This window comes from Vicugna pacos, chromosome 12 (assembly GCF_048564905.1).
Source record: "Vicugna pacos chromosome 12, VicPac4, whole genome shotgun sequence".
Taxonomy (NCBI): Eukaryota; Metazoa; Chordata; class Mammalia; order Artiodactyla; family Camelidae; genus Vicugna; species Vicugna pacos.
This window is the reverse complement of record NC_132998.1, coordinates 6,914,594-6,940,295: the sequence shown is the minus strand read 5'-3', so window position 1 is coordinate 6,940,295 and position 25,702 is coordinate 6,914,594. Positions and strand designations below refer to the sequence as shown.

The 25,702-nt window shown below is 47.9% G+C and overlaps 1 protein-coding gene across 1 annotated transcript in view; it reads left to right on the top strand.

Annotated features, from left to right (window-relative positions):
- The window catches only part of LOC140685421 (uncharacterized), a 62,239-nt gene extending 38,560 nt beyond the window's left edge, over positions 1-23,679 (top strand). The window contains exons 7-27 of the mRNA XM_072972582.1: positions 4,064-4,198; positions 5,566-5,587; positions 6,129-6,217; positions 6,839-6,949; positions 8,608-8,680; positions 10,675-10,813; positions 12,173-12,271; positions 12,962-13,022; positions 13,135-13,170; positions 13,246-13,376; positions 13,484-13,578; positions 14,749-14,819; positions 15,182-15,344; positions 15,876-15,946; positions 17,519-17,684; positions 18,617-18,678; positions 19,540-19,714; positions 20,369-20,430; positions 21,293-21,467; positions 21,728-21,801; positions 23,362-23,679. Of these exons, the coding sequence (XP_072828683.1) occupies positions 4,064-4,198; positions 5,566-5,587; positions 6,129-6,217; positions 6,839-6,949; positions 8,608-8,680; positions 10,675-10,813; positions 12,173-12,271; positions 12,962-13,022; positions 13,135-13,170; positions 13,246-13,376; positions 13,484-13,578; positions 14,749-14,819; positions 15,182-15,344; positions 15,876-15,946; positions 17,519-17,684; positions 18,617-18,678; positions 19,540-19,714; positions 20,369-20,430; positions 21,293-21,467; positions 21,728-21,801; positions 23,362-23,568 (2,217 nt within the window). The 3' untranslated portion in view covers positions 23,569-23,679. The remainder of the gene's footprint in view (positions 1-4,063; positions 4,199-5,565; positions 5,588-6,128; positions 6,218-6,838; positions 6,950-8,607; positions 8,681-10,674; positions 10,814-12,172; positions 12,272-12,961; positions 13,023-13,134; positions 13,171-13,245; positions 13,377-13,483; positions 13,579-14,748; positions 14,820-15,181; positions 15,345-15,875; positions 15,947-17,518; positions 17,685-18,616; positions 18,679-19,539; positions 19,715-20,368; positions 20,431-21,292; positions 21,468-21,727; positions 21,802-23,361) is intronic.
- Positions 23,680-25,702: the final 2,023 nt, after the last annotated feature.

The following is a 25,702-nucleotide window of genomic DNA, read 5'->3' as shown; positions in this document are numbered from 1 at the left end:
TCCCCTCAAGAGCTTGACTGACCCTCATCCTTTCTGTGACTCCCTTCCCGTCCCAAGTCCCCAACCCCTCTTCCTGTCACACTCCCTCCCCAACCCCTCCCCTCCCCTCCCCTCCCCATCCCTCCCTTCCCCTCCCCTCTCACCCCCCACCTCCTGCCTGGGTACCTCAGGGCCCTGAGAGGACCAGAACATGGAGGTGATGAAGCTGCTGTTCTGGCCCCACATGCTGGAGTATTTTGGATATGAAAACACATCTGTGAGTAAACATCAGACATTGGGTTTCCTCCTTTTTCCTGGGCTCCTTCACACTGTGGTTAAATCACTGCTTTCTCATGGGGTCCTTGGTGGAAACTCATCGTTGGTGCAGACCAAGGCCCTCAGGGCAGGTTTCTTGACCAGCCTGGAGCGGCCCTGGCCACCGGTGTCCTCATCAAGATCTGGGTCCTGTCACGACCTCTTGAACCAAACACAGCAGAGTTGACAGGATGAAACCTGAAATGGTTATTTTATTGCGTCAAAGAAGGAAATGTGAATGTACTAAAAGCCTTTGAATTGTATACCTAAAATGGGGGAATGTGTGAATTATATCTCAGTAAAGCTGTTTTTTAAAAAGTAAGAAACTTACTCACTAGAAGTCATAGATGCTCCCAGAAAGCTTGTCAGGATCCTGCTTCAAGCTGTGCACGTTGGGGCCCAGTCCCCGTGCGGTGCGCTGTCCTGTGTGTGCGCCCTTCCTGGTGGTGACATCTGGGAGCAGTGGTGTCTCAGCATTGGGTTGGTGCTGGTCTGTTAAACAGTGAAGTGTCATCTGTGCTTTCTGGTTTAACTTCTAGCAACTTTTTTTTTCTTTGAAGTGTATTCTTTTCAGAAATTTTAATTAACAAAAATATTCAATAGCCCTATAATTTAAAAAATATTTTTATTGAAGTATAGTCAGTTTACAATGTTGTGTCAACAGTTTACAACATTTTGTGTACAACAGAATGCTTCAGTCATATAGGAACATACATATATTTATTTTCATATTCTTTTTTTTATCAAACTACTACAAGTTACTGAATATAGTTCCCTGTGTTGTACAGTATAAACTAGTTGTTAATATACTTTAGATTATTATCTGCGAAGTTCAAACTCCTAATTTTTCCCTTCCCACCCTTTTTCCCCCTTTGGTAACCATAAGTTTGTTTTCTATGTCTATGAATCTGTTTTTGTTTTGTAAATAAGTTTGTTTGTGTTTCTTTTTTATATTCCACATATAAGTGGTATAGTATTTTTCTTTTACTTTCTGACTACTTGACTTAGAATGACAATCTCCAGGTCCATCCATGTTGCTGCCAATGGCATCATTTTATTATTTTTTGTGGCTGAGTATTCCATTACATGAATATACCACAGCTTCTTTATCCCATCATCTGTCGATGAACATTTAGGTTGTTTCCATGTCTTGGCTATTGTAAATAGTGCTGCTGTGAACATTGGGGTGCATATATGTTTTTGAATTAAGGCTCCCTCTGGATATATGCCCAGGAGTGGGATTGTTGGGTCATATGGTAAGTCTGTTTTAGTCTTTTGAGGAATCTCCATACTGTTTTCCACAGTGGCTGCACCAAACTGCATTCCCACCAGCAGTGTAGGAGGGTCCCTTTTCTCCACAGCCTCTCCAGCATTTCTCGTTTTGAGTGATGGACATCCTGACTGTTGTGAGGTGATACCTCATTGTAGTTTTGATTTGCATTTCTCTGATAATTAATGATATTGAGCATTTTATCATGTGTCTATTGGCCATTTGTATGTCTTCACTGGAGAATTGCTTGTTTAGGTCTTCTGCCCAATTTTGGGTTGGGTTTTTTTTTTTCTTAAGTTGTATGAGCTGTTTATATAGTCTTGGAATTAAGCTCTTGTCAGTCTCATCTTTTGCGAATATTTTACCCCATTTTGTAGGTTGTCTTTTTGTTTTGCTTATGGTTTCCTTTAGTTAGGTCCCATTTGTTTATTTTTGCTTTTATTTCTGCTAGACTTCTAGCAACTTCTGAGTCATCCCTTCCCTTCTCATCTTGGAGGCTGCCCCCAGGGACTCTGTGTCCAACTAGGCAGATGGGAGCCCTGAGAGCCCAGCCAATGTGAAAATGAGTGGCTGCAGCCTGCTGGGATGTTTATAATGGGAAAATGCCTAGGAGCGACATGACCAGGAGGTGGACAAGTTGTCGTCCTTTCTTTACTGAAGTGTCCATGTGCAGAGTGAGTCCCCAAAGCAGAAAGGGTCCTACGTGTCCTTAGAATTGTCCAAATATAAAGAAAATTCAGGTACATACTGTGAAATTTTCACTCTCTCAGGAAAAAGCACCTCCACACCCCCAAAAAGAAAGACTGAGAACACCCCATGGACTTAAGTGGGTTTGTTCTGATGGGTGTGCACCAGATTCTTAGGGATCTGGAAAAATCGAGTGTCAGGAACACTTTGCACTGAGGCAGAATCATGCCACATGAACACTCCACCCAAAGAAGAGTGTTCTGTGTCTTCTGAGCCCGCGAAGGAGGGTGTTTCTAGGTCATCTTTGTTGGGATTTTTTCCCTCAAAGGGAATGAGGCTGAGTTCTCACAGGTTAGTCAAGCCCTCTTTCCCACCACAGCTTTGAGCATTTAGATAAACTAACTTGTCCTCTTCCTCCGTTGCTCATGGCCGCTGACAGGACCTGAGTCCACTGGCCCTGGTGGGTAGAATCTGGTGGGTAGAATCTGGGTAAGAGGCAGCTACTGACGCCAGCGCTCAGTGCCGCGTGTGACAAGCATGCCTGCGACGGAGGGGGTTTTACGAGTTAGTGACTAGATGCTGTTTGTCTCTTTGTGCCTTTGATCTGCATGTCTGTCCTTTGTGCTGAGACCCACTGCTCTCAGACAGCGGCTACTGAAAGACTGCATGTTTCGACTAGCACACATTTTACTGACCTCAACTGTGAGAGCAGCTGACAATGACGTTACCGACTTCAGAGGCTGCTTTCTAGAGAGGTTTTATTTGCACAAAACGGAAGCTTGGTGTCTAGAGTCATACAAATTACATTGTGCATTTATCTCCTCCAATACTTAGAAATCAAGTTTTTGCAAAACTATGTGTTTGCCTTTTGTTTTGGTGACCATACATTCCAGAAATACAAATTAATTTTCATGGTGGCTGCTAATGGACGTAGGTGCAGTACTGTGAAATATGCATGTCAATTATTTGTACTGATTATTTTGAATTCTGTTTTTATGCAACTTCATTCTTACAGTTTTAATCACATTATACAAGATTATCAATTATACAAATCCTTATTTATTTCAGAAGTCTGACATTACGTGTTCTGGTTCAGAATCAAAGTGAACATTGAAAGAAAACCTTCATAGTTTTTAGAAAATTGAGCTAAAATAAATCATTAATTTTTGCTGGAATAGTAATTTTGCCATTATTATGAGAGCAAGTCTGCTTTCTCACTCATGTCCAATCTATAAACATACAAATACGTCTCTGTATATCTCTCTGTATTTTAACACGTATTTTCATTGCTATTTTTCTATACACTTTGGGTGTATTTTTGGCGATACTTCATAGGGATTTATCCAGGTACTTCATGAACATATAATAGAAATGTAGGCTTCCCATGCCCTGTAGGTTTGTGTATGCTGATTTTCAATTTCAAGTTGGCTTCTACATTCATAAGTTGAGTTCTGTTAACTATTTTTAAAATATTTGCAATGTATGTCAGCAAAGTCAAATCTCTAACATTTTGTAGATCAGGCTTTTCTCTACAGCTTTAGTGTGGTGTATTTACATGTAATATCAGCACCAGTGAATACAGTTTATTGATACTTGACACGTGTACACAGCAATGAAACTACCACCAAACAAAGGCAGCAAACACACCTACACTCCCAAGAGCGTCCTCCTGCTCCTTTTGAACTCGTGTCCCTTCTGTCCTCTCTGAGGAGCTACTTGAGGGTGAGGTTGAGGGTTTCTCAAGATGGTTCTCTGTGACAGATAGACTATGAATGTCTTTGAGGTTCCTCATTATCTCCAATATTATTTCAGGTCATCCACGCTCTGTCTGCCCTTTTCCATTCTGGGCCTGATGTTTATGGAATTCTGTGGAAGGTTATTATTGTTGTTGCTGCCTTCTGGGGAGTTTTTGATTTTCTCGTTTTCATCTGGAGGACCATCCTCGCTGTGAGTATTACTAAAGTACCTGACAGTGTCCTTTTAATCACACCTAACAGGAAGTTTTATAGTCACTGGACATTTTATTTGCCTGCCTGGGCCAGAATCCAGGAGTCCAACCCTCTTCTTTGTTTCCTTGTAGATTACTAACTTGAACAGAAATTAGTATTGAAGTGGAAATTTGTTGCAAAATGCTATCTTTATAGTAAGAACTCAGTGAGCAAGACAACAATATAAGAAGTAGTAATGAGAAAATGACAATTTATAAACCCTTTTCTTCAGTAATGAAACAAAAATATTAAGTATTTGGTGAGCCCATCTCTCCCCACCTGCCCCTGCCTGTGTGTTGGGTGACAAGGGACAGGGAGGCTCAGTGTTCCCTGAGTGACGTGTGAAGTTAAGGGAACATTGCGATTTTGTTTGCCCCCCATGGATGCATTCTTCCATAACCACGTTATTGCCACTGAATTTTCGACACTGTGATGATACTCCAATATCCTGGCAAGGTTAGGGGCTGACCTCAGTCTCTGATCATCACTTAAAGTTTTGAATGAAGAAATATGTTTTAAGGGTCAGGAAAATGTGTCTTTACATGGTATTACAGTGGAGTCCTGCCTGGATCTTACTGAGCTGTAATTCCTCAGATGATGAGTCGTGTCTGAGTCAGGAAGCACTTCCTGCTTCTTGACAATGGTCGCTGTCTGTCCTGCTGCTGCTTTTGCTTTTATTACTGCCGTTGCTCACTTTCATTCTCGTCTCATGTCTCATTTGATGTCCATTTGTTTTTAGTGTTCTTGACAAATCTTATGATCTTGTATGTTACAATTGCTTATCGATTCAACAGTCAACTCTATACGGTTTCAGAAAAGCTTTCATTGAATGAAGTGGTGTATCTTAGTATAAAGACTTTGCCTTTATTTTTCTTGTAGTTTCTCCTCTCTCTCTCGAAGGTTATACAGCAGTCCAGGTTCTGGACTTCAGTGTGGATATTTGGTTTGACCAAAAAAAAAAAAAATCAGATAAATGATGCATTGGTGTATTTACAACAACATATTATGAAAATAAAATAGTTCAGTGTTATCAAACATAAATATGCATTATGAAAATTAGATTGGTGTGTAATAGAATTTTAACAGATCTTTTGTTCTAGAATAAGATATTTACCATTGTGCTCTCTATCAGAAATGGTGAGTGAAAGATCCTGCCTTAAGTAGGAAATGCTGATTTTTCCTGATTTTTAATCATATGAATTGTTAATGCTGAACAAAAATGATAATTGTAAATTCAATGGATTACTGTTTTGATAGTTTACTAGAAACTGTGTATTTACTAATTATATAGTTTGACATCAAATTTAATGTTTCTTCCTCTCCTAGGTAAAGCCTCCAGTGTATCAAGGTAAGATACTAGGGTCTACTTTTCTTTGTAAGTTTTCTCAGTATCAGGATTTGATGTGGGTTTTAATTCAACTAAGAGTAAACACAATGACTTCTAATGTCAGACTTCTTAACTCTTGAAAATTTTACTCCTGGGATGGTGTCTAAATGACACCATAGAGGAAGTTGGCATCTATTGAGATAAGAGACCAGGAGAGTCTGAGGAGTAGGGAGACTAGGATGAGTTTAATTTTGCATAGAAACCTTTAGGAAGCAGGTGAAGAGAAGAGCCTAATGTTTGGAGTGAGTACCTGACCTGACCTGGTCCTTGGTGAAAAGGAAAGACACTGAAACACTGCTTCAGCCTGTCAGGACTCTTCAGACTGAGGGAAGGATGCAGATGCAGCCAGGCATGTGTGTCACAGCCAAGGGAAGACCACACTAAAGCTAAGAAGTTAATTACACGCATAGTGCCAGCCAGATACGTTTCTGCTGCTAATTGGGATAATTCGATTCTACTGGGTTTTCCTACCAATATGAGAACTTGATTTGTCTCCTTTTAGTTACTTTAAAGCAGATAACTGAGAAGATCAAGACTGTTGAGAAAGAAAACAGAAAACTTGAGGAAAATCTATCAGCTTGGGAGCCGAAGGTATTATTGTCCTTTTGATATTTTTTGTGATTTCACCTTCAGTTCCTTCCCCCTCTGGTAGTTCAGTTCTTTGGCTCTCTTTTCTTTCATCCTGCTGTCCATATGGATATGTTCTATAAGGGGTCTAGATTCACAGCAAGTGTCCTAGATAAAAAAAACAAGTTTCTTCTGTAGAGCACAGGGAACTCTACTTGATATCTTGTAGTAACCTATGATGAAAAAGAATGTGAAGACAAATAGAGGTATATACATGTGTGAGTGAAACATGATGCTGTACACCAGAAACTGGCATATCATAACTGACTATACTTCCTAAAGAAATAAACAAAGCAAGTGTCATATATGTACAGCACCACTTTCTGTATTAGTGGAAGGGGTCACACACAAGATAGGTTCGGCTAGCAGTGTAATTAGTATTTGTAATTCTGTTTCCTTTATTACATATTTGCATAGACCAATGATACAAAGAAATGCTTAGGGAAGACCATTAGGCAAAAGAAGATGCTCTCTGAGGAAACACTGAAGTTTAAGTTATGAGCCTCTTCTTTTCCTGGGTTATATTCTGAAAGCAGAAATGAAAATAATGAGTAACTGTTACTGATGCAGTATGTTCTGTTGAAGGAGTACATACAAACCATGGAGAGGGTTAATGACTGTTTGAATGGCTTCATTCAAAGTGTTCCAGCTAGGCTGCAGGCAGCAAGGGACCAGAAGGCCAAGCGTCCGCACTCGGTAAGAGCTTGGCTGCTACGCTGACTGTAACTGGGCTTCTGAGGCTTTTTGTGCACTGGGCAAGCTGAGCACTGCAGCTCCTCCTGCTTTTGGCCACAGCAGAGTGTGGGAGCCCGGGAGCGGAAACTGCCTGTGAACAACGACCCAGAATTTCACGGACTAGATAAACTTCCGTGACTTTTTAACTTCAGAGACTAGGAAATAGGTCTTATTTCTACAACCTAGGGAGTTTTCTCGCCACTCACACTGCCCTCCAAGATACATAGAAAATGCCAGGAAACACCTGAGAGGTGAAGGAAGTTATCTAGCTGAGGTGCACAGCCCTTTGCCCTGTTTATGTTAAAGAGAGAATTTTCCATGTGAATTTGGGAAAACTTTATATTCCACTAGGAACACTCATTTGTGAGCTCTTTGACATAAGCAGTTTCCCACCCTTGCTTCCCCTTGTCAACAAGTCATGTCTTCCATTGTCCAGTGAGGAGGAAGTCTGTGGAGGCTAAGGAGTATCTGTGCCTGGAGGTCTTTGTTCTGCATGTCTTCGTGGGCTTGACATTTGTCCTGGGCCCAGCCTGGATCAGCTGCCATCACAGGAAACTTAGGGGTGGCTGTGGGTCCTGGCTGAGAAGGGACAGGATTCCAAATGGATTGAAGAAAAGCAACTGCCCATCAGAACAAACCCAAGACTTGCTGGAAGAGATTGACAGGCTGACAATGGAAGAGGACCAGCTGAAAAAGGAAATGCAAGACACAAAGGGTCAGAACGAGCTGCTAGGACTCCCAGTGCTAGAACTTGAAGAGACCTTGTCTGCTGTAAACTCTCAAATGGAGCAGACACTGTCTTTGACCCCACACTGAGATTCATGCGAAGTCCCAGATGCTTTCAAGCATGTGTAAGGGGATGTATGACACTTGCTTTCTTTCCTTTTCAAAATGTGTATGTTCAGAATCATTTCACTGCCTTCCAGAGAGACTGCTCACCAAAGTCTTGGGACATGTACCAGAGCTAATATATTTATTTCCTATGGTTTGTTATGCACTTAGCAAAATAATTTGTTTTTGAAAAAAAAAGTTACACTTTTTAAGCATATCACCCTGAGTTTTCATTGAAATCTTAGTACATGCTTTGTTTCTGTCCTGTGTGAAGATACTGGAAAAAGGAACATCTCCAGAGACCTTGAAAGATGCTATTTCAATGAACACTTCAGGAATTTCAGAGGGAAATGCCTCCATTAGCGGCAGGATTTCCACTGTACACATTAGCTTTCATAAGGAACAATTTCACGTCTTAGAAGATTAAATGTTGATGTCTTTTCGGATTATTTTTCTTGGGAATTTAGTCATCAGTGGGAAAGTTGTTTTAGGTTGAAATTGCTCTTAATAAAGCTCATGTCCATGAAGTCACAGTGAAATCTGAAGAAGTGTGTGTGCAGTAGGACGTCCAGCTCAGCAGCAAGAAGAGGGTAAGAAACATTCCTCACCCCAGAGATGCTTACATCAGAGAGCTGAACGTCACTGTGTCGGTGTCTGTGCTGTAACGCACGTAAAGCAGATGACCCGTCTTAGCCGTTTCCAAGTGTATGGTCCTCTCGTGTTACGTACATTCACGTTACTTGGCATCAGTACTTCCTGAACGTCTTTTTCTCACATCTGTCTTGCAGCCAGGCATTTTGAAGACCAGATCTGAGGGTTCTATGCAGAGAGCCATGACGACTGAGGAATGCAACCTGGAAGGTATGTAGCTTGTTGGGAAGAAAACCTCATATGCAGGCTTCCTAGGAGATGTTGTGGCTTCAGTTCTAGACCCCTAGAATAAAATAAGTATCATAGTAAAGAGAGTGAAATGATTTTTTTTTTGGCTTTCCAGTGCATATAACAGTTATGTTTACACTACACTGTAGTCTATTAAGTGAGCAGTACCACTGTGTCTAAAAACCCCCATGGTCATAACTTGATGAAAATATACTTGCTTACTAAAAACTACTATCCACCATCGGAGCCTTCAGTGAGGTGTTGTCTTTTCGTTGGTGGATGGTCTGGAACTGATGTTGGTGGCTGCTGACCGATCATTGTGGCGGTTGCTGAAGATTGGTGTGGCTTTTGAAACTTCTTAACATAAGACCACAGTGAAATTTGTCACAGGGTAACTCTCCCTTTCAGGAACAAGTCCTCTGTAGCAGACAGTGCTGTTTGATACATTTTACACACAGGAGAACTTCTTTCCAAATTGGAGTCAGCCCTCTCAAACCCTGCAGTAGTTTCTCAGCTATAAGTTCATGCGCCCTTCTTCACAGCTTCTTCACCAGTAGATTCCATCTCAAGAAAACAATTTCTTTGCTCGTCCATAAGTAGCAGCTCCTCATTTGTGCACATTTTATCATGAGGTTGCAGCCATTCAGTCATGTCTTCAGGCTCCACTTGTAACTCTAGTTTTCTTGCTGTTTTCAGCACATCTGCAGTTCCTTCCTGCACTGAAGTCTTGAGCCCATCAAAGTCATGCATCAGGATTGGAATCAGTTCTTACCAAACCTTGGTTCATGTTGATATTTTCACTTCCCATGAATCATGAATGTTCTTAATGGGCTCTAAAATGGTGAATACTTTTCAGAAAGTTTTCATTTAATTGCCCAGACCCATCAGTGGTATCAGTATCTGTGGCAGCTAAAGCCCCCCAAAATGTATTTCTTAAATAATGAGACTTAAAAGTCATAACTACTTCTGATCCACGGGCTGCAGAATGGACATCGTGTTAAGGATGGAAACAGCATTCATCTCATGCATCTCCATCAGAGCTCCTGGGTGACTGGTGCATTGTCCATGAGCAGTAATATTTTGAAATAAATGTTTTTTTGGTTTACTTTTTTTTCCCCTGAGCAGTAGCTCTCAACGGTGGACTTAAATACTCATGTTGTAAATATATGTGCTGTCATCCAGGCTTTGTTCCATTTATAGAGCACAGAGTAGATTTCCCATGATTCTCAAAGGACAGAGGATTTTCAGAATGTTAAATCAGCATTGGCTTCGTTAGCCCCTCACAGGAAGTCAGCCTGTCCATTGAAGCCTTGATGCTGGGCGCTGACTTCTCTCCAGGTGTGACAGCGCTGGGTGGCCTCCCCTTGCAGGTCTCTGCATTGAAAACCTGTTGTTTAGTGCAGACACCTTCATTAGCTGTCTCAGCTTCATCTCCTAGAGCACTTCCAGCAGCTTCTGGGTCAGCTCTTCTGCCTTACCTTGCACAGGTATGCAGTGGAGATGGAATCTTGCCTTAAACTTCATGGGCCAACCCCTGCTGGCTTCACACTTTTCTTCTGAAGCCTCTTCACGTCTCTCAGGGTTTACAGAATTGCTGAGAATTAGGGGCTTCCACTGGGTTAGGTTTTGCCTTAAAGGAATGTCACGCCTGTTTTAATTAAAATGATAAAGAATGAAATATTTCAGGAACTACCAAAATGTGACACAGAGATAAGAAATGAGCAAATGCTGTCAGAAAAAATGTCACCAATAGAATTGCTGGACTCAGGGTTGTTACAAATCTTCAATTATTTAAAAATATACATTACTGGGGAGGGCAATAAAATGAAACATGCCTGTAATAGCAATGAATTTGCACTGGGAAGGTAAAAAGTGGGTTTCTGCCTTCAGGATTCTCTCCTTTCTCCACTCCCCAGCACAGTCAAGCTCTTGAGTGCACATGTGCACACACAAACCCAGTTGTTTTATGTTTATAGAGGGTAAAAAGAAAATGCAAGACCACCATGCTGCATCGGGATCTCTGAAAGAAGGTGAGGAAGACAATTTCCAAAAATACGTGAAGAAAGTACGCGTCCTTGATGAAATCGGTGGACAGAGAAATATGGACACTGGAGGGTAAGATGTTCCTGTGTTAATTATGACAATGTATGAATGTGTGTGTGGAGTTATGTGGATGTTGTAATATGTTTCAGAATACTTACCACCATATTTTCTTTACCGTATTCAATCAGTACAGATGTGGATTTATTTTTTGACCTTGATTTCTGTAATCTGCTACTTCTGTTCATTCTAACTGGTTACCAGAGTCTTGTTTGTATTTAGTGTGAGATTTTAGCGGGTTCTTGGACCAGATTTAGTCACTTCATTATCCGGATCCCCCAGGTCCATTTTTATTGTCCTTAGGTTTCAACCACATCAAAGTGTCATAACCTGCCATGTGTCTATCATTTTTATTAAACTCTAGACATTGGGTAGAAAATAGAGAAAATTTGAGGCCTAGTGTGAGATTAACTTGCTGCAGAGAAGGTGGGCATTACAGCTGGCAGGTGGTCAGGGCGCCAGCGGCGCTGCATCCTGTTAATCCAGTTAGCAGCTGAGATCAGTCAGTGCAGCCAGCCCTCCTGAGGCCCGTGTGTCTCCTGTCCACCTTTGTTCCTGGCACGTAGCTCTCGTGGATCCCAGCTAAGGCCTTCGCTGACGGGCCGTGAGCTCCAGCTGTCTGACTGCGGTGCCCGTGCGTGGGGGGCACCAGCTGCTGGGCTGCTCTGCATCTCAGTGGTTTCCTCTGCAGTTACTGGGTGACCCCCGGGGAAGGTGGACCCAGTCCTGGGCTTCCTTTTTCTCCATCTTGGCCTCATGTTCCTTCCTGGCTTGTTAGCAATTTGGTACATTCAATCATGGATTTCATAATTTGTCCAGAGTTTCCTGTCATTCTCAAGAGGAGGTCATGGACATCACACCCATTAACCTGCTTTCAAAAACATACGTTTCCTTATATTTTCTAAAGGATCAGGTTTTGCCCCAGGCTTTGATTGAAATCAGGGTTCTCTGTGGGAGAAATCAAACAAGTCATGAACGCTTGCTTTACCCTAATGTGTTTGGTTGTGATGACTTGGTCAGACCCTCATTCCCACGTTGAAACACAATGAGCTCGTGCTGTCCCCGTCACAGGAGCCTGAGCCTGAGCCTGAGGTGCGGGGCACAGAGCGCATCTTACGTGGGCTTTTCATGTGTGTTTACTTTATGCACAAATGAGCAGGGATGGGGGCGCTGAAGGGAAGCCCAGATACCAAACACTTGCCAGAGGCCCAAGTGTAATGTTTTCATATCTACTAGTGGGGGCCTTTAATTTTTTCTTCTGTATCTGTCAGTCTGAGCATTTATGGGGAAGGGCAGAAGGAACATTGAATTCTTCCCTTCCAATTTCTGGGAGGGAAACTGGCAGAATTTCACAGAGTTTCTTTCCCCTCTCAGGAAGGTGGACATGAACGGATGTGAGCTGGTGGGAAAGCAGCAGCTGTTGGCAGCAGACGAGAGGGCGAAGTTGGCTGAAGAGAAGACACAACTGTACAAGTGAGTTCAGCTCCTCCACACCCGCGGCTCTGAAAACCCCTGTTGGATTTTTTGAAAACTTTTCTAAAATGTTTAGACGCAGTATCATACACAGACCCAAACAAAAGACATTTGTATACATGCTTCACACAGAAGAAAAAGTGTTAAGTTTTACACATGTTAAGTTAAAGGTTTAACTTTAAAAAGTATTAAGTTACTAAGAATTTCCTGGTCCCCAGTGCTGGCCAGACTGAGTGGAAGGACGGTTCACAGAGATGTTTCTGAAGGTGCTATAAACCGTTCTCACCCTGAGGACAGCAGTTTGGTATAGTGTCAGTCGCACCAGTAGACATGCCCGTGCCGCTGGGGAGACCCACTTGTAAGAAGTAGGGTCAGGATGTAAGGAAAGGAGGAATCAAGCTTTGTGATGAAAGATGCTCAGCACAGGACACGTGAGGGAAATGCTGAGAACGGGAGGGGGAACTGTGTCCTGTCCGCACAGGACCCGGCAGGCGTTCAGTGACAGTGACGGGAGGGGTGGCTGCGGCGACAGTTTTGTACCTGCTGTGCTTCTGCAGCCGTGTGCAGTGTGCCGTGAGTGGTGAGATGATGTGTGTGAGTGTGCAGTGCATATAACGTGGGCTGGGGCAGGTTATTTAACAGCATACCCAGCATTGTGTCTTCTCTTATGGAACAATTTGTAACTCATAGGATAAGGCTTGAAGAATGTCACGGGCAAATGCGGGAAGCAGAGATCACTTGGAGACACCAGGTAACCTGCCTTCCTCCTGACACACCGAGTCCTCAGCACCTGATGCAGACGGTTACTGTGGCCCTGAGAACCCCTTGCCATGGGGTGTTTCTTGATGTGTTGACTTTTTCAGGTTGCTCTTGCCGAGAAGAAGGCCCAAGACAGCTTGGTAAGAATTTGTTTCCTTCCTTCCCTTTGTGCACAGTCGGCCACAACTGAACATGGATGTGTTTTTCTCCCACAGCTCAGGGCTCAGGAGCTGGAGAGGGAAAACTCTGAGCTAAGAAGGGAAAATTCTCAGCTCAGAAGGGGAAATTCTGAGCTGAGGAGGGAAGACGATGAGTTGCAAAGGGAAGTTGCCCACCTGAAACAGAGGTACAGAATTTTTATGAGTGTTTTGAGATTTTTAAGGACTGGTGGTTTTGTACCTAGTAGAGGAATTGGTGGTGTAATTTGTATTGAAGCCATTCTTTATCTTTAAGATTGGATGCAACCTGCAGACGGAGGCAGGTAGAGGAATACATGAGGCAGGAGCCCACCCCAGGAGGACCACACAGGCTGCACCCTCCCCTGAGAGGTAAGGAGCGCACTGTGAAGTGCGGCAGCTCCATTTCTGCAGCAGGAGCCGCCCAGTGGGCTACTTGTCCCTGTGGGTAGTCGTCGGGTTTCCTGGACACCACACCACACACTCACTGCAGGGAACAGGTTCACAGCTGGGTGACAAGATGCTGTTTTCTTCACATGCCACCAGCCAGCAGGGCTCTGTCCCCTGTGAGTGGTGGAGCTCACGCCCCTCCAGGGACTGCGGGCCGCCCCCCAGGCTCTTGGTTGGCTGGCGTGGCTGGTTTCTGTGCGCTAGAAGATGTGAGCCTCAGCCCCCTCTTCCCGCCTGGACATGGTGTTGAAGGCTGAATTTTCTTCTCATTTCAGGAAAATAACATGGACGACGTTTTAGAATGAAAGCAGTATGTCATAAAGAGAAAAACATTTTTCTTCATTTGCCTTGGTGGATAAATATTCTATTCAAGACCTGCTTTAAGGCAGCAGGCATTTCTTCACTAAATTTGCAGGTCCCTTCGTTCTTATAAAAAACCTTGCACAGTGACCTAGAGTAGCCAGTTTAGTGAGTGACATGACTACGTAGCCTCCCTCTCCCAGAGTTAACGTGTAACTCTAAAGTCTTCCACCAGCTTCTCCATGTAACTCACCATTCTTTTGCCGATTATTACAACATAAGTCATTGAGGCCGCTTCTTTCATAAATGTTTACATGACATCTGGTCACTTATACAAGACATGTCCTGTCAGACAGAAGGCTTTTAGCAGTTTACCAACAGGCCAAGGAGGAAAAGGTGGAGCTCACGGTCAGGGGTTGTTGATACTTTTCCTATGAAAGACTCTTCTTTAATGTGTAACCTGTGTACAGACTGATTTTCCCTGAACTGTGCTGTGAGTCCCCTGTGTCAGTGCCGGTTGCCAGGGATCTGAGCCCTGAGCCCCCATCCAGGGTGATTAGCTATGAAAACACCTGAAGCAGGGCTCTGTGGTGTCCTAGTCACGGGTCAGGGGTCCAGTCTTCCCTCATCCTCGGGGCCACCTGAGGCGTGAGGGAGACCCGCGGCCTCTGTGCAGAGCCCAGGGCGTGGACGGGAGTGGGAGCTCCTGGGGGAGGGCACGGAGGGCTTGTGCTTCCCCCGCACGGCCTCTGTCAGAGAGAATCTGCCTTCAGCGCTGCTCTCCCTTTACAGCTTCAGGGCCTGGTGGCGCCCCAGTGAGGAATGGCCCCGCCTTCCCAGCTCAGGAGGCAGAGGAAACCCAGGTAAATAATTTTTTCCAGTTGTGTTCCAGTGGTCATTTTGTGTTGAAATTATCTGTGGAACTACCATTTTCCTTTCGAACAACCCTTTCCTGGCCTTGTCTATGGATTGTGTATTCCGGGATACATACGCCCTGTGATCACAGTGACGTGTGGCGACAGTGTTTTGTCCCCAAGGCCTCTTGTGCAGCCTGGGCCGCAGGCAGGCCCCGGGGCAGGTGGAGTGCGTGGCGCCTAGCTGCCGCCTGGGCACCCAGTGCAGGGGAGGGTGCCCGGTACTGACTGCTGCTGAGTTGGGTTTCAGCTTTTGTCGGTGTTGGTCCTTTGGTCTATCATTCAACACACCTCTCCCTTCTGTTGCACAGGTCACTGTGGAGGCTAGAGAGCCCCATCCTTTCGCAGGACCAGCTCGCGTGGCCAGCCCCATTAGCTGCCCAGTGCCACCCTTCTGGGGCTATTGGCCACCTCCACCTGGACCAGTCCCGTGGCCTCTGGGGCCTCAGCCACAGCCACCAATGTCTCCACTTGGTAAGATGAGAGCATGTGCTTCTGTTCCCTTGTTGAGTCTTGCAGAAGAAGGGGAGATCTCACTCCGGGGCTTTGCAGTGCCTGGGGAAGCCTGGCTGGAGACATGGTGACGTTCGCCTACTTTCTTAGCACGCACGTTTGATGGACCGTGTCACTTCCCCACCCTCACCTGGGAAGCAGGTCTCTTGTAGTGAGGGAAAAAAAGAGCTTTTTGACAGAAGGCAGAAATGTCAGACCTCCACTTAGGCCTCCAGCAGAGAGCACGTACTAGGCTCTGGGAGCGATGAGGCCCGGCTCAGTGTTCTGTCCGGCCGGTCTGAGCCCTGACCTCCCGCAGTCAATGATTCATGGCGGAAACACCTGTACCGGGGGCCCGTGGTCTCTTCCTCAAGGGCCCGGAGCCCAGCCTCCCTGTCGTCTGGCGTGGGAAAGAGTGTAATGTGCTGAACCAGGGCTTGGAAGTTTTGTTCTGCTTGAGCAAAGGCTACGCAGCAGAACGTCATCCTCAGTCCTCTCTGTGGTTTCTGTCAGGTTCTGGACCTGGTGCAGCTCCGGTGAGAAACGATAGCACCTGCCCACCTGCGGCGGCCGTGGAGGCCCAGGTAAATGCCGTGGTCATTCTTTGTTGGAAATCTTTCTGGGAACTTTGACCTTGTTTTTCCCCCGGCGGCCTTTCCTGGCCTCGTCTCCGGAATGTGTGTCCTATGACATGTCTACTGTGTCACTCCTGTCCGAAGTCGAACTCTTGGCCAGGAGCCGTGGGCACACCCCTTTGGGTGGTGACTGCAGAAGCTGTCAGGCGGGGTGCTTAGGGGCTGAGGACTGAAGATTTTGACTGTGTGGGACGGAGACCCCTCGCTCCACACTGACTTCTCGTGGCTCGGCTGACTCCTTCCTGACCTCCTGCACCTGGGGTTGCTCCTGGGTCACTGAGACGGGCTTCTGTGTCGTCATTCTTTTGACTGGTTCCCCGGCTCAGGCCAGGTGATTCTCCAGTTCAGAATGTCCATTCAGATCCCGGTGACTGAAAAGGGGCAAAGCCCGCCCTCCAGCTTTGTACCGTGTGCTGTGTGCAACTTTGAGTCTTCCTGGGTGTGGTAGGTGTCACAGCCCGTCACTTGTCTTTTCTCGGGAGGTAAGTGTGTCTTGGCCGCTGCCTCCAGTGGTACTCTGGGCAGAAAAGCCTGACTCTCGGAGACGGTAGTAGTAGGGGATTTGTAGTAGGGAGTAGTAGCGTTTGTAGCAGGGAGTAGAGGCTGGAAGGGAAAGAGCCCGCCGTGAAAATGCCTCCTTCCCTGCGGGGGGAGTCCGATGCGCACCAGAGTGCGTACGTTGTGTTCCCCACCCTGCGCCGGGTCGGGCCTGCCCTGGAAGCTGTCAGAGCTGCTCGTCGGTCTCATCGCACACCGTGGGGTCTTGCGCACGAGCTAGCACAGTCCCTTTGGTGTCAGGTGTGGGATTGAGACTCCCCACGTCACTGTCCCGTAGGACGCAGGTAGGGTGCGTTCCGTAGCGAACGTAAAATCCAGACGTCCCTGAGGATAGGGATGGTTGTAGCGGAGCCTGAGTCCCTTCTGAGGACAGCCTTGTCCCCTCAGGAGCCCTTGGCCAGCTCCCCCGCAGGACTCCGGGATGCCCAGCTGCCCAGGGCTCTTTGCGCCCAGGGGCAGCCCCTGCGGGGCGGAGGAGGGCCCTGCAGGCAGAGCCGTGACCCAGGTGCGGCTCTGCTTGCTCGTGTGGGGGATGAGCTGTTCACGTCCGTCCTGTCTCCGTGTTCCTGGTCTGCGCCGGGCAAGCTTCCGTGGAGCTGGGGAAGGTGGCGGGGAGGGCCGGCCCGCCCAGAGCGGCTGGCTGTTGGGAAGGTGTGACTTTGTCCGTGTGCTGAAAGCTGTGTGCGCATGCTCTCGGGCAGGACGACCCTTGGCTTCCTCCACTTGGAGACACCGGCGGCGACATGCGGCGTCACTGTCGTATCCCCGTGTCCTCCTGTGCGGCCCAGGCTGCGGGCAGGCCCCAGAGGGCTGGGTGGAGCGTGTGGCACCGTGCTGCTGTCTGGGCACCCGGTGGAGGGGAGGGGTGCCCGGTGCCGACAGCTGCTGCGTTGGGTGTCGCCTTTTGTCGGTGTCGGCGCTTCTTGTCTGTCATCCAACCCAGCTCTCCCTTCTGTCCTGCAGGTCACCCTGTGTGGTGGAGGGCCCGAACCTTTCCAAGGACCATGTCACGTGGGCTTCCCCGTGTGCGGCCCCGTGTGCGGCCTGACGTCGCCCAGCGGGGCACCTGCACCTGGGCCCCCTGGGTGCCCTGCACAGCCTCACCCACCACCAGCAGCTGCTCCGCTCGGTAAGAGGAAAGCATATGTCTCTGTTTCTTCCTTGAGTCACAGCAGAAGAAGGGCTGATCGTTCTCCAGGGCTTCCCCTTGCACAGGTGGCCCTGACTGGGCTCACGGCCGTGTCCCTCTGGTCCCTTAGCAGACGCACTTGATGGACCGCATCTTCTGCGTCCTGCCCTGGGGAGGGAGGTGTCTCTTGCAGAGGGAAAGGGGGTCCTCTGACGGAGGGCAGACGTGTCGGTTCTGCACACGGGCCCTCGACAGAGACCACGTTCCAGGCTCCCGGGACGAGAAGCCCGCCCCTGTCATTGTCTGCGGCGAGTGGAGCCCTGACCTTCCACAGCCGATGATTGGTTATGGAAGAAACACCCGAACCCGTGGCCTGTGGTCTCTCCCTCAGGGTCCTGAGACCTGTCTCCCACTCGGTCTGATGTGAGACTTAGTGCGACACGGGGAAGAAAGCCTCAAAAGATCTTTTGTGCTTCAGCAAACTAACATGTCTTGTAAGGTAGCGAACAGTGAAAGAGTTTTTTGTATTTTGTTTTATGTATGCCGAGAAGCTAGTTTACTCGGGGAAGGACATAGGTTAGTGGTAAATAGAATGCTGGCTTAGCGTGCAGAATTCCATGTGCTCGTTCCCAGTACCTCCATTTAAAAAAAGAAAAAAAAACGGACAAAAAAACCTTCAAATGTTAGAAATACGAAGTGTGCAAATCCAACTTCGATGCCCATTCTTTTTGCGTGTTTTCCTCTTACTACTTGGTTTGAAATATATCCGAACCGTGACTTAAGCGTGTGTTTCAGAGAATGCGCTAACTCTTTGAAATTCTTTTCTGCCACTTTTGTTTTGACATATCCACGGACGGAGATAGACGCATATGGTGGTTTTAGTTTACATTCGTGAATATTCTCACTAACGTACCTGTAACTGCATTTTGCAGATGGTGTGTCAGTGCGCCACTCTGGAGAAGAGAGAGGAGAAGGATCTTCCTCTGATAAGGAGGTACTGTCTCTTGTTGTTAATGTCCTTGTGTGAATACATAAGTGTCAGGGGATTCTGAAACATAAACCGGTGGTTGGTGTGAGTGTGCATTTTCACGTTTGCATTTGCTGATGAGAATTTTTGACATACATTTAACTTACAATTTAGGATGTGATTGTGTGCTTAATGCCGTAGGACTGGATAATGCACTGGTGTTAATTTTCCAGACTCACCTAGTGAAACCAGTGTCTGTATGTGAATTCTTTTTTTCAGGGTCTCTCCGTTACAGTTTATTAGAGGATAATTGGAAAGAAATTCATCCCTGGGAAAGTTAGGTGTATCTTGAAGTTGGTGCTTGTTTTAGCCGTCCTCACTTGAAATTAATTAAGCGATGTTTCATTTTGAAGGCAGCATGTTTTGCCTTTCCAGTCCACCGCCAGTAACAGTGTTCTAGTTTTCTTAATGCCTTACGCTCTTTCCCACCTGCTCCTTTTACTCAGGCTGCCCTTCCCCAAAGCCCCTCCACATCCCCGCTCTGCACTGGATCACTCTTTTGCGAAACAGTGCGGTCTTCCCAGCATTCCCTGAGCTGTCCACGTGCAGCGGACTCTCCTGTCCTTTGCGGCGTTACTGTACCCGTTCACCTCAGTTGTAGAGCTGTAGAAACTTTTCTGTGCTGATTTGTTTTCATGGATGCTGTGCCTCTGGCAGAACAGAGAGGAGAATCTGCCTTTCATTTGTCCTGCCAGCTTCTGCCAGGATAGGGCTTATGATCTGATGGCTACGGTAAATAACTGTTGTCCTCCTGACTGACTGACCAAGTGTACGAACATGATGGTTTCTGAAGTTCGGTTCTTGTTCTGTCTTGTTTTGTGTTCCTAGGAGAGGGCAAGTGAGCCCGAAGCCACAAAAGCAGAATCCAAAAAAGCCCCGAGAAAGAAAAAAAGAAACAAAAAACGACAACGCGTTTCTGGGACTGTAGACGCTGCTCCGCAGGAACTAACGGATCATAACACACTGACCTCTGTCGGTGGAGCGCACGCAGCTGACACACTGGGTAAGTTAGTGAACGTGGATGGCATTTCTTTTTCTCTGTGCCTAGAAGCTAGTGTGCTCCGGGGGGAAGGGTATACACACAGCTCAGCAGTAGACAGAATGCATGCTTAGCATGCAGGAGTTCCTGGGGTCAGTATCCAGTTCCTCCAAGAAACGAGTGCGATACGGGGAAGAAAACCTCAAAAGATCTTTTGTGCTTCAGCAAACTAACATGTCTTGTAAGGTAGCAAACAGTGAAAGAGTTTTTTGTATTTTGTTTTATGTATGCCGAGAAGCTAGTTTACTCGGGGAAGGACATAGGTTAGTGGTAAATAGAATGCTGGCTTAGCGTGCAGAATTCCATGTGCTCGTTCCCAGTACCTCCATTTAAAAAAAGAAAAAAAACGGACAAAAACAACTTCAAATGTTAGAAATACGAAGTGTGCAAATCCAACTTCGATGCCCATTCTTTTTGCGTGTTTTCCTCTTACTACTTGGTTTGAAATATATCCGAACCGTGACTTAAGCGTGTGTTTCAGAGAATGCGCTAACTCTTTGAAATTCTTTTCTGCCACTTTTGTTTTGACATATCCACGGACGGAGATAGACGCATATGGTGGTTTTAGTTTACATTCGTGAATATTCTCACTAACGTACCTGTAACTGCATTTTGCAGATGGTGTGTCAGTGCGCCACTTTGGAGAAGAGAGAGGAGAAGGATCTTCCTCTGCTAAGGAGGTACTGTCTCTTGTTGTTAATGTCCTTGTGTGAATACATAAGTATCAGGGGATTCTGAAACATAAACCGGTGGTTGGTGTGAGTGTGCATTTTCACGTTTGCATTTGCTGATGAGAATTTTTGACATACGTTTAACTTACAATTTAGGATGTGATTGTGTGCTTAATGCCATAGGACTGGATAATGCACTGGTGTTAATTTTTCCAGACTCACCTAGTGAAACCAGTGTCTGTATGTGAATTCTTTTTTTCAGGGTCTCTCCGTTACAGTTTATTTAGAGGATATTGGAAAGAAATTCATCCCTGGGAAAGTTAGGTGTATCTTGAAGTTGGTGCTTGTTTTAGCCGTCCTCACTTGACATTAATTAAGCGATGTTTCATTTTGAAGGCAGCATGTTTTGCCTTTCCATTCCACCGCCAGTAACAGTGTTCTAGTTTTCTTAATGCCTTACGCTCTTTCCCACCTGCTCCTTTTACTCAGGCTGCCCTTCCCCAAAGCCCCTCCACATCCCCGCTCTGCACTGGATCACTCTTTTGCGAAACAGTGCGGTCTTCCCAGCATTCCCTGAGCTGTCCACGTGCAGCGGACTCTCCTGTCCTTTGCGGCGTTACTGTACCCGTTCACCTCAGTTGTAGAGCTGTAGAAACTTTTCTGTGCTGATTTGTTTTCATGGATGCTGTGCCTCTGGCAGAACAGAGAGGAGAATCTGCCTTTCATTTGTCCTGCCAGCTTCTGCCAGGATAGGGCTTATGATCTGATGGCTACGGTAAATAACTGTTGTCCTCCTGACTGACTGACCAAGTGTACGAACATGATGGTTTCTGAAGTTCGGTTCTTGTTCTGTCTTGTTTTGTGTTCCTAGGAGAGGGCAAGTGAGCCCGAAGCCACAAAAGCAGAATCCAAAAAAACCCCGAGAAAGAAAAAAAGAAACAAAAAACGACAACGCGTTTCTGGGACTGTAGACGCTGCTCCGCAGGAACTAACGGATCATAACACGCTGACCTCTGTCGGTGGAGCGCACGCAGCTGACACACTGGGTAAGTTAGTGAACGTGGATGGCATTTCTTTTTCTCTGTGCCTAGAAGCTAGTGTGCTCCGGGGGGAAAGGTATACACACAGCTCAGCAGTAGACAGAATGCATGCTTAGCATGCAGGAGTTCCTGGGGTCAGTATCCAGTTCCTCCAAGAAACGAGTGTGATACGGGGAAGGAAGGAAGGAAGGGGCAAAGGTTTTGTTTTGCTTCAGCAGTGTCTTTGCAGGAAAGCCTAACCCTCCATCCTTTTCTGTGGTTTTTAGCCGACATGGGACCTGGTGCGGCTCCGGTGTGGCCCGGCAACGCCAGCCCACCTGCGGCGGCCCCGGAGGCCCAGGTAAGTGGGGTGGTCGTACTCTGTTGGACGTCGTCCTGGGAAAGGTGATCTTCCTGTTTTCCCGGCAGCCGTTCCTTGCCTCGTCTGTAGACTGGGTGTTTGTGACGGATCTGGCGCGGCGTGTCGCTGCCTTTTCAGACTCAAACGCTTGCCTAGGAGATTGTGGGCTGCTTGTCCCGGGTGCCCGTCACCTTGGGTGGTGCCTGCAGAAGCCATGAGGGAGTGCTTAGAAGCCGGGGCCCGCAGACTCTGACTGTGGGTTTCTCGAAATAGTGTGAGGAGGGTGAGCCCTCGCTCCACACTGACTTCTCGTGGCTCGGCTGACTCCTTCCTGACCTCCTGCACCTGGGGTTGCTCCTGGGTCACTGAGACGGGCTTCTGTGTCGTCATTCTTTTGACTGGTTCCCCGGCTCAGGCCAGGTGATTCTCCAGTTCAGAATGTCCATTCAGATCCCGGTGACTGAAAAGGGGCAAAGCCCGCCCTCCAGCTTTGTACCGTGTGCTGTGTGCAACTCTGAGTCTTTCTGGGTGTGGTAGGTGTCACAGCCCGTCACTTGTCTTTTCTCGGGAGGTAAGTGTGTCTTGGCCGCTGCCTCCAGTGGTACTCTGGGCAGAAAAGCCTGACTCTTAGAGATGGTGCATTTATAGTAGGGAATAGAGGCTGGAAGGGAGAGAGCCCGCAGTGAAAATGCCTACTTCTCTGCAGGACCAATTCGCACCACAGTCCTGGCATCATGTTCTCTATCCCACACTGGGTCGGTTCTGCCCTGTAAGCTGTCAGAGCTGCTCCTCTGTCTCATCACACACCGTGGGATTTTCCATGAGCTAAAATCCCGTTGGTGTTATTTGCAGGATTGAGACTTCCCCCTTCACTTTACCAAAGGACAAACGTAGTGTGCTTTTCCTAGCGAACTTAAAATCCAGACATCCCTGAGAATAAGGATGATTGTAGCAGAGCCTGACTCCCTTCTGAGGACAGCCTTGCCCCCTCAGAATCACTTTGCCAGCTCCCCCACTGTGGGACTGTGGGACGCCCAGCTCCTCAGAACTCATTGCGCCCAGGGGCAGCTCCTGCATGGCGCAGGAGGGCCCTTTGTGAGCAGGAAGTAGAGAGGGTCTGGCAGGGTCCTGCAGGCAGAGCAACTACCCAGGTGCAGCTCTGATTCTATGTGCGGAAAACCAGGCCTTTACTTCCTTTCTTTCTCTGTGTTTCTGGTTCATGCAGACCATGCTTCTGTGGAGCTGGGGAAGGTGTCAGGGTGGGTTGTCCTGCACAGAGAGGCTTCCTGTTTGGGAGGCCCTACTTTATCAATTTGCTGGAACCTCTGCACGTCGTCTCAGGCGCAGGACTCTCGCCTTCCTCCACTTACAGACACCGGTGGTATCGTGTGGCAACAGTGTTTTATCCCCAAGGTCGAGTGTGTGGCCCTGTGCTGCTGTCTGGGCACCCGGTGGAGGGGAGGGTGCCCGGTGCTGACAGCTGCTGCATTGCATTTCAGGTTCTGTAGGTGTTTTTCCTTTTGTCTGTCATCCAACACAGCTCTCTCTTCTGTTCTGCAGGTCCCAGTGAATTCCAGACGTCCCGGTACTTGTCCAGGACCACCTGGTGTGCCTTGCCCCCCTGGGACACCCAGCACCAATTCTCAGATGGTATTCATCACCGCCACCCCCACCCCCCTTGTGGCCTCTGAGGTCTCAGTCACCGGCACAAGTTACAGAGCACAGTCTCATTTGACACCTGAAGAGGCCTCTCAGCTGTGGCAATGATGTGTAAGAGAAGATTTCAGAGGTGCATTACGGCCCGAATGTTTTGCTGCTCCATCCTGCCGCCGCCTCTGTTCCCTCCTATTGTCACCCCTAATGAATCTGTCACCGTTCTCTCTGTGTCAGTGCCTGCTTCCTGGAGGACCAGTGGTCACACCCTCTTGAGGGCATGCAGTGATTCACGGGCACACAACTCACAAACCAGCAGGAACTAGGATGACAGGGCAGACGCAAGGTTACCCCTTCAGGGCAGCAGTGACCACAGGGGCCCCGGGGCTCCTCCTGGGTGGTGGGTACAGCCTGTGTCTAGATCTAGTGATGGCTGTGCTGCTTCAGTCTGTAAACACTCACTGGGCATGTGGGGCCTGTCAGTCACAGGGGTGTCCGGTCGTGAGCTAGATGACCAGAATGAAGTGGCCGTGTCTCATGGTGAGGAACGGATGAGGTGCAGGGGGGGCCATGGGCGTCCAGCGAGAGGCCCTGCACTGACCAGGCCCGTGCCCCCGCCCCGCGTCAGCTGCCCAGCAGCCCCCGGCTCCAGGCAGACCCTGAGGGGGGCTGAGGGCGGCAGTGCTCTCAGTGAGCCCCGTGAGCGCCCTTCATTCTCCCACAGCCTCCTGACTCTGAGGTGGGCGGGGCAGGGTCAGAGGGTGGGGCGCCACCACTGCCAGGGAGAAGGTGTTGGGTATAAAAAGAGTCCACTCCACTCTGCGCCAGCTGTCCCTGGAGCCCGCGGGGCCCTCCCTCCTTCCAGGCGGGGGAGGCAGCCAGCCCTACAGCAGCTCTGGGGTCCAGGCTGGGCCACAAACAGGTCAAGGTGAGATTGCTGTGCTGCCCGGGAAGGCGGGGGGAACAGCGGTGCAGCAGTAAATGCCAGCAGGAGCAGCTCCGTAACCGGGCTCCTCCACTGTGAGCAGGGCTGGGGCTGGAACTTCGCTGTGAGGGTGGGAGGGCTGGGAGAGATGTGGCCCTGTGGCCCTGTGGCCCTGGACAGGGCTAGACCTGAGCTCAGGGCCCAACGGCCTAGGGGAGAGTCAGAGAAAGACACAAGCAAAAAGAGACAGTGTGTGAGTGAGAGAAAGGTGGGGGTCAAGTCCTAGAGAGGGACAGGAGGTGACAAGAGAGGACACCAGGTAGGGGGAAGCAGAGACAAGAGGCAGGAAGGACAGAGGGAGCCACCCCAGGGTGCGTGGTGGGGGACGATGGGCCAGGGTGGCTGGGAAGGGAAGTTGGCCCATCCTTCACCAAGCCCTGCAGCTGCCACTCTCAGGGCCGCAGGGACCGGCAGCCCGCCCAGCTCGACAGGCACCATCGGCCCTCAGGATGGGGCTGAGAGCCAGGCCCAGGGCCCTCCGGCCACTTCCCAGGTAAGGAGGACCAGGAGGGCTCTCCCCAGCACCACAGCGGCACCATCTCTAGCTTCACAGAGACCCTGTGAGCAGGCACCGTCCCGTCCCTGTTCCACAGAAGGGAAACTAAGGCTCGGCCAGCCAGCCGACTTGGCCCTGTCTGCAGGGTTATTCACTTTCCTGATGCTTCTTTCCCAGGCAGGCCTGTACCCCTGTCCTAAGAAGGGAGCCTGTGACAAGCCCGAAGGCCTGGGTCCCACCCAAATGCCCTCCTGTGCTGGGTGACCTGGGCAGGTCTCTTCCCCTCCTTGGGCCTCGACTGTAGGACCAGCGGCACAATCCTTAACACATATGCACCTTACAACAGAGCATTAAACTACATGCAGCAAAAATTGACACAACTACAAGAAGAAATAGGAAAATCCATTATCATAATTAAAATTTTCAATATATCTCTATCAGAAATAGACAGATCCAGTAGGCAGAAAACCAGGAAGGACGTAACTGAACTCAACAACACCATCAATCAACTGGTATCATTGACACTTACAGTCTACTTCATCCAACAGCAGGATAAACATTCTTCTCAAGCTCCCATGCAGCATTCACCAAGACAGGCCCCATTCTGAGCCGTAAAACATACCTTAACAAATTTTAAAGAAAAGAAATCATACAATGTCTACTCTCAGTCCACAACAGAATTCAACAAGAAATTAACAGAGAAACAATGGGAAAACCCCCAAATATTCAGATGAAACAACACACTTCTAAATAATACATGAGTCAAA